Source organism: Carettochelys insculpta, chromosome 10, assembly GCF_033958435.1.
Source record: "Carettochelys insculpta isolate YL-2023 chromosome 10, ASM3395843v1, whole genome shotgun sequence".
NCBI classification, from domain to species: domain Eukaryota; kingdom Metazoa; phylum Chordata; order Testudines; family Carettochelyidae; genus Carettochelys; species Carettochelys insculpta.
The window spans coordinates 32,428,735-32,437,425 of NC_134146.1; the positions used below are offsets into that span (position 1 = coordinate 32,428,735).

General features: G+C 43.6%; 1 protein-coding gene across 1 annotated transcript in view; it reads left to right on the forward strand.

The window, feature by feature from the left end:
• Positions 1-8,164, forward strand: part of OTOL1 (otolin 1) — a 29,173-nt gene extending 21,009 nt beyond the window's left edge. Inside the window, exons 5-7 of the mRNA XM_075004178.1 lie at positions 2,603-2,692; positions 4,807-4,878; positions 6,559-8,164. Coding sequence (XP_074860279.1) covers positions 2,603-2,692; positions 4,807-4,878; positions 6,559-7,457 — 1,061 coding nt within the window. The 3' untranslated portion in view covers positions 7,458-8,164. The remainder of the gene's footprint in view (positions 1-2,602; positions 2,693-4,806; positions 4,879-6,558) is intronic.
• The last annotated feature ends 527 nt before the right edge of the window (positions 8,165-8,691 follow it).

An 8,691-nucleotide genomic window follows, 5' to 3' on the forward strand; every position in this document is an offset into this window, starting at 1 on the left:
GGCTGGGATCTGAAGGATGGGGCTGAGAGTGCGACAGCAGCTGCAGGAATTGCCAGTGTTTTGCTTCTTGACACAGAGAAGTGACAGTTCTCTGGGAGTTCTGTCCTTTTCCACGCTGGGAGGGGCGGTAGGGAAAGGAGAACTGCTAGCTGCTCCTTCAGCTGCTGTACCACCCTGAACCCTCTCACACCTTCCCCTGGTATTGGAAGATGGAGAGTGAAGGGGAGAGGAAAAATGAGGAAGTCCTGTGTGGGGGCAGGATTGAGTCACATGGGGGGGGGTCAGGTTGGGGGAAGTCAAGAGCCCTCCCCTTAGCTGTTGTGCCCTCTCTTCCTGTACTGGTAAGAACTTTTGTTCTGCTAAAGCAATGCTAACTTAAGGGCCAAATTTTTAAGTCCCTCGTAGGTGGAACTCCATCAGAGTCAATGTTCTGCATGTAGAGGCCATAAGAGGCCTCAGGGTTCCTTAAAATTAAGGACAATCAGAGTTACTGTAACACACAAGCTGCGTCTACACGTGCACGCTACTTCGAAGTAGCGGCAGTAACTTCGAAATAGCGCCCGTCACGTCTACACGTGTTGGGCGCTATTTCGAAGTTGAAATCGACGTTAGGCGGCGAGACGTCGAAGTCGCTAACCCCATGAGGGGATGGGAATAGCGCCCTACTTCGACGTTCAACATCGAAGTAGGGACGTGTAGACGATCTGCGTCCCGCAACATCGAAATAGCGGGGTCCTCCATGGCGGCCATCAGCTGGGGGGTTGAGAGATACTCTCTCTCCAGCCCTTGCGGGGCTCTGTGGTCACCGTGGGCAGCAGCCCTTAGCCCAGGGCTTCTGGCTGCTGCTGCTGCAGCTGGGGGTCCGTGCTGCATATACAGGGTCTGCAACTAGTTGTTGGCTCTGTGTATCTTGCACTGTTTAATGAAAGTGTGTCTGGGAGGGGCCCTTTAAGGGAGCGACTTGCTGTTGAGTCCGCCCCGTGACCCTGTCTGCAGCTGTGCCTGGCTCCCTTATTTCGATGTGTGCTACTTTGGCGTGTAGACGTTCCCTCGCTGTGCCTATTTCGATGTTGGGCTGAGCAACGTCGAAGTTGAACATCGACGTTGCCAGCCCTGGAGGACGTGTAGACGTTATTCATCGAAATAGCCTATTTCGATCTCGCAACATCGAAATAAGCTATTTCGAAGTTGGGTGCACGTGTAGACGTAGCCACAGTCTCCTGGATAATACTTCATCTCCCCTTGCCTGTTTCTCCCCATGTATTAGAGAAATCCCAGGAAATTGTCTATTACATTGCATATGTGATATCATAGAGACGAGGGCATGATTGTTATATTGCTATTTTTTTCAGCAGTTAATAGATCAGCTGGCACCACAGAAGAAAACAAGTTCCCTGCACTGAGGGTAGCTACAAATGAGAACAGATAGTTAATAGAAAAAGCACACTAAGACAAGAGACTATTTTAGCATACATCACCTTTACTACATTATAATGGAGTTACACTTGAGATTTGAAAGGAGAAAAAGAAGCCATTTGAAGAAGGACAGATCACCCCTAAAAAGTTTGAACCTTCCTCCACCGTTTTAATTTTCCCTATTTTCCTGGTTTGCCAGACATTTTAGAGCCTTGTTTCTTAAACTGTATTCTGCGGAACACTGATTATCCATGAACAATTCGCAGATGTGGTGTGAGTGTTTGGAAAAATACACTGATTGTATCTATTTTGTTATTAAAACCAGATACAATGTTACTTCATCATTGCTATGATGCCTAATTAAATTACTTCATTTTGTTTTGCTGTATATGTTGCTGTTTGGGGTTTTTTTTTTTGGTCTGACAACAATATTTGTTTTGAAGAAAATGTTCATAGGTGTTCTGCATAAAATTGTTGTTTGGTGTTGTGTGGTCTCAAAAAGCTTAAGAAACACTGCTTTAGATCATAGAAATTAAAAAAAAGATAAAACCTGACAGGCTACCCAATCTCTCCACCATCCAATACTCTATTTTCTCTCATGATGTGTACAGTCCGCTATTTCATTTTGCAGCAGTGAGACTCTTAGGGGATTGTTCTACTGTCAAATACGATTGACTGTCTGGGAGAAGGTTCCTGATACAGTAAACTACTTCATATCCAGCTGCTCCAGCACTGGGAGGTTGGTGGATATTCAAATATTCTGGATAATAGAGAGCTGTACCAAGCAATGCATAACACTAGAGAAAAACGAGATTAGATATTGAGAAACAAACAAAAATGTATTCAGCGTATTTTATTTACCAACCGCAATAGTACTGGTCAGTGTAAATGTACACTGTTTTTGCTGTATTTATTTGTATTTGCTTTCACTATACTGTACTGATGGAAAACATACATAAAATTTACTTATGGTTAAAATGCCAGTTATCTGAGAGTGCTGGCTGATAGAATGCTGGATATGAATGAGTTTACTGTATTCAGGCTGAGTGCCCTTTACTCCATGTTGATCACTTTAGTCCTTGTCACGCTCGTGTGGAACCCCACGGACAGACACATCTCATGCTTTTCAGTCACTATGAAGATAGAGTTCCATCGCTTGCTGAATTTTCAAATGCTCATTTTCCAGGTCCTAAAGGAGAACCAGGAGATGTTGGTCCTCCAGGTCTACCAGGAATTCCTGGGCTTCAAGGTCCAAAGGGCTCCAAAGGAGACAAGGGTGAGGAACAATAGCTGATTTGAAAACCACGCGTGATTCCCTTCTATTTCATGTATTTTTCAGTCCAGTAAAGGAAAATTGTTGGAGAAATCATTTCCCAAAGCAGTTGAAATGTGTTGGTACAAATTAACACCTTGTAAATTCTACGGCCTGTAGTACAGTAAACCAGTAGCTCACAGCAGTGTATTTAGATTAAATAAAAATAGATATTCACAAAAACTTGATTTAAAGCTCATTGAAATCAATGGGAGTATTTCAGTTTATTTCACTGGGCTTTGGATCAGGCCCACATGCAATGGGAGCCAACAGCCACTGCAAGCCCCATGGCAAGGTGGGCAGGGACCTGGCTCCATGCCCCTGGAAGAGGCGGGGCCAAGGGCATAAGTGGCAGGGCCAGAGGCAGTCGGTGGTGCTGTGCTTTCTTCCCAGAGCCACATATAACAGTGCAGCAGTGCAGCTGTGTCATTTCAAAGGGACCTGGATCTCCGGCTGCCAACAAAGTAGCAGTGGTGGCATCTGGAGCTCCAGGCCTCTTTTAAAGACTGGACCCTGGGGCGGGTGCCCTCTTTGCCATCCCTCCCCCATCAGTGGTCCTGCCCACATGGAGTAAATATCATCATGAGAACAACAGGTGGGCTTAGAAGCAAGAGACTGGAATTATGTTCATGAGCTGTAACTTCATGCACAGACACCCATTTACTTTAATATTCTTTGGACTAGATCCTCAGTGGTCACTCACTCTCATGTATCATTCTAAGTATGGTTCAGCAGTTTCTTGCCCATGGAGAAAACATTTAAATTTCTTTAAAAAAGTAGATCCTGCTTTGAGTTCAGGGGACTGGACTAGCTGTTACTTAAAGCAATGCTGCTCTGTTTGCAACTGTGTGATTTTCAGTATCATTAAACACTAGGCACCTGAACTTGAATAACCACTTGCCCCAGAGATGGGTTGGTGTACACAAAACAAACTTATAGAGTTGTGTGCAATACAAAAGAAAGGAAAAAAGTCAAGCCAGGACCCATTTGGAATATTTCCAATAACCATGGGTAACCAGGCAGGTTGTACATCCTTTTCTAAGCTGTCCTCTGATCAAGAGGTTTGCCTTTGTGGTTATTGGTTTTACTTGCCCTGGAAACCTGCATTCAGAAATCAAGTGACAGTGAGTGTGGTGGTCATCTCAAAGCTCTCATTTTTCATGTCACTAAACTACTATATGCTGGATGCAAATCAGCTCAATTGCCTGTTTCTGTCCAAACGGTTTAGTGTAGTGGAATAGTGCATGAGGACTGGATTGTTTTGGCAGAGCTATAAGGGGTTGCTTACACAGCATTTCTGTGCATTATACTTTGCTAAAGCTAATGATGTTGATCTGTTTTCAATAAGTACAGAATGCACCTGAACATTATTTCTGGGGAAAAAAGTGACATCAAAGTGTGATTCAGCTGATGCCCTCTGTAATGCTGTCCCCTCCAGACCAACACTTTCTAGGATGTCAAACTAAAATGACAGTGCTGGTCTAGTGGCTAGCAGCTTCTCTATTGGGCCACTAAAGGACAGTAAATCCTTTTCCCAGACATTACTGATTGTATACAATTATTTCTTATCCACTGAGATGAACTGCGTAATTATGGAAGTGCAACATGATGGGTGCATCCACACAAGGAACTAACTTCGAAGTTAAAAGTTAGGAGATACTGCGAAGTAGCCAGCAGAGAGTCTACACATGTTTTCCCTTACTTCAAAGTTAACTTTGACATAGGGAGCCCAATTTCAAAGTCCTTACTCCATTCCTGGGAATGGAGTAGTGCCCTGCTTCGCGGTTCAACTTCCAAGTATGGTGTGTCTAGATGCTCAACTTGGAAGCCTGTCACTTCGAAGCTGTGCTTTGAAATAAGCACCTTCGAAGTTATTTTTGTAGTGTAGACACGGCCGATGGGTAGTTTGATATGTGCTGGTATTTTGGAGTTTACAGTTAAGGGTCCACAAGGACCTTTGTTAGGACTGTTATTTTTAAAGTTCATTTTTACTCCAGGAGAGAGAGTCACACACACACAAAGAATGTTTTGTCACAAATAATATCCATAGGAACATATTAATGGTAATAATGTCTTAGGAGATAAAGGAGAACATGGTGACCAAGGAACAAATGGAATTCCGGGGTATCCAGGCAAACCTGGAGAACAAGGTATGTAAGGCTGCCCCAAGTGCTCAAGAACATTGATCTTTCTTCCTCTTTAATTGGTTTTATAACATTTAATCTCTTTTTTTTCCTAGTCGGCAATCCACTATTTAGTATTTATTCAGTCCACATTCAGGAAAAACTCATTATGGTCAGTGGGAACTGCGTGAGAATAAAAACTGAATGTGGACTTCAGTATTTAGTCTACATACTTATTGTGTTATCTGTCTACCTACCTGTCTACGTATAGTGTAGTTTCAATCATTTCTTTTTAAGCGTACAGATGCTGTAAGCTATAGTCAGTCCTAGTGAACAACAGTAACAGGGCCCAACTGACAGATGCAAACCACACAGGCAATATCTTTGAGCAAGAAACCAAATGAATACATTTTGGAGGGGGGTGGGTAGCACAGAGTTTGTGCACGCGCATGTGTCCCTGTAGGGGACATTCCCCCAGGGGAATGTATTGGAGATGGGATTTATTGCAGGCTGATGCATTCTGCAGACAAGAAAAGTTATTGTTCAGCAACAAGTAACTTCATGAGAAAGAGAGAAAATTCAGACCTGGCAGTGATACTCTTAGGCATATGGAGAGAGTGGGGGAAAAAATCCCCATCAGAGACCAGTCAGATCCTCTAATGCAGTCTAATGCACAGGGAGGTGGGCAAAAATGTGATACAAAACTGTTCCTCTGGTCTCCTCCTGCTGCTGCTGCTCTATGCAGCATGTTCTCCCTGTGTTGCATTAGAAGAATTTTGGAGTGCAAGCAAAGGATCAGTATTGCATGAAGTTCTTGTGACCAGCTGATTTCCTTGTTGCCCTGTGGCCATAGTCTTTTTTCCTTGCTGCCTTGACAGCCAGGAAAGTGTGTGGTGAAGGAGCTGCTGCCCTGGCTCTGTGCCACCAGAGGATGACACTGGGGCAACCTTTCCTTGGTTAAGATAGCTTTTAAGGCCAGATCACACCACTATATAGATGGCCCTAGAGAGTCCTGCCCTGGATAGAATACAGGTAGCTATCAATTGCTTTTCATGCTGGGGATTTAGTGTTTTTAATTGTATGTCATCTCTTAGCTTTATGGTAAACATATAAAATGTCTTACTGTTTCTGCCTTCTTTGATTCCACTTTCTCTTTCTGTCCATGTCCCTGGGCTCTGTTTTTCATGTCATCACTTCTCTCTTTTCCATCAAACGGACTTCCTCCCTACTTTGCATCTTCTTCACATTCCCAGATCTCTCTGCCTTTACCTTTTATTCCTATTCTCTCTTGTTTTCTATTTCCCTTCCCCAGCCTCCTTAGTCTCTTGCTCCTCCATCTTGTCTTTTCTAACTTCTCCTCTCAACATCTTCCTCCTCTTGCCTCAGTTCTACTTGTTCCCACCTAATCCAGCCCAGCAGTCTTAATCCCACCTGCCCACAATGACTCTCCTCCCCAAATCCACCTCCCCCTCACTCACCAGACACATTAGTCCCCCCATTCACCTATCCTGCAACAGAGGGAAGCAGAAGCAAAATATTGCAAATGGAACCTAGACGTTACTTTCTAACCCCAAGTGCTTGGCACTTACACCTGCTTCTGCTAGCCCCTCCCTATCACAGTGGCTCTCCCAAGGCTAGTCATGCTGTGTGGTTTGGGGTATTTATTCTTGCTTGTGACTCTTTATTCCTATCTTTTTTTTGAAACAGGTGAAGCTGGTGTCAAAGGAGATAAAGGAAATTCTGGCTTTCCTGGAATGAAGGGACAGAAAGGAGTGAAGGGGGACACTTGTGAGAATGGGACCAAGGGAGAGAAGGGAGACAAGGGAGATATGGGCTTGCAGGGGCAAGATGGGGAAAATGGAGATAAAGGGGAAAAGGGAGACCTGGGGGAAAAGGGGCATTGTGGAGAGCCAGGAGAGAGAGGAGAGAGGGGGGAAAAGGGTGAAGCAGGAATAAAGGGGGAAAAAGGCATCAAAGGAGACATGGGAATTGAGGGTATTCCTGGGCTGAATGGACCCCAGGGGGAAAAGGGTGAGCCAGGCAGTAAGGGTGAAAAGGGGGACTTGGGACCACCTGGTGTGATGGGACCGGCTGGGCCCAAGGGAAATCCTGGCAGTAAAGGGGCACGAGGTGCGAGTGGAAAAAAAGGCGCCAGGGGCATCAAAGGCTCTAAGGGTGATAACTCAAAAGTCCGCAGATCGGCTTTCAGCGTTGGCTTGTCAAAGTCTTTTCCTCCACCTAACGTCCCTGTTAAATTTGACAAGATTTTGTACAATGAGCAGGAAGATTATAGTCCTTCCACGGGCAAGTTCAACTGCAGCATTCCTGGAGCGTATGTCTTTGCATATCACATGACGATCAGAGGGCGACCTGCTCGAATCAGCCTTGTGGCACAAAACAAGAAGATAGTCAAAACCCGTGAAACGCTTTATGGTCAAGAGATAGATCAGGCATCTTTCCTGATTGTTTTGAAATTAAATGCAGGGGATCAGGTGTGGTTGGAGGTTGCACGGGATTGGAATGGGATCTATGTCAGTGCTGAAGATGACAGCACATTTACGGGGTTTCTTTTGTATCCAGATGATATTTTTGAGACCCTCATATAAATATGTGAGGATATGCACACTACTAAGAAACAAAACTTTGCTTTGACTTTGATAATCAGTAGGGTATGGAGGGAAAATGGTGAAGGAGAAAGAAATTGTCGCTTTACTGAAATAGACATAATAATCTTTCTATCTAAATATTTATATGTTAAGTATACTGATTAAATTTAGCAAAAAGCCCATGAAAGTACAAAATTTTTCTATGGGGAATGCCTTATTTTCATGATCATATAAGGAAATCTTACACAAATGCATTTAGGAAAATACAGATCTCGAAGAGATTTCATTTACACTTCAGACCCATGCTAGATCATCAAATCATTAAAATTATACAAAGAAACTCAATGTATTAGTTTAATTCAGATAAGGCCAAATCTTGCAGCAGTTACAAGTCAAAATATCCATGGCAGTCAATATTGAAGTTAGTTGGAGTTTCAAATTTTACTTAAGTTTTGAAGGATCTGACTCAGAGATTAATCAGATACAATTGCAAGTAGTAGGTTTCTTCAAATCACATTCATAGATTTAAAAATGTTTGCTGTCAAACCAGTATTATGTGATGCTTTATACCTGATAGTGTCTGTCATAAAAGGTTGACTTAGAGATTTTATTATCATCACTCAGTCAGTGTGAATTTCTCTGTTCATCAAATTATTGTTGTATTTGCAAGAATTGAATATCTTTGGAAGAGCAAAGAATAAAATCAGATGATTGCCTAATCTAATTAATTTTTTCCTATGCTACACAGAGAAAAATATATTAATCTGCTGTTTGACAACACTGCAGTTGATGGAACGATTAACTCAAATGATTTAGAGGAAAAATACTTCTGTAGATGGTGTTTGGCTGCCCTGTATCTTCAGATAGTCAGAAAAGTCCTGTAACTCAGTGGCTACGTCTACACGTGAAGCCAACATCGAAATAGGCTATTTCGATGAATAACGTCTACACGTCCTCCAGGGCTGGCAACGTCGATGTTCAACTTCGACGTTGCGCAGCACCACATCGAAATAGGCGCTGCGAGGGTACGTCTACACGCCAAAGTAGCACACATCGAAATAAGGGTGCTAGGCACAGCTGCAGACAGGGTCACAGGGCGGACTCAACAGCAAGCCGCTCCCTTAGAGGGCCCCTCCCAGACACAGTTGCACTAAACAACACAAGATACACAGAGCCGACAACTGGTTGCAGACCCTGTGCCTGCAGCATGGATCCCCAGCTGCCGCAGCAGCAG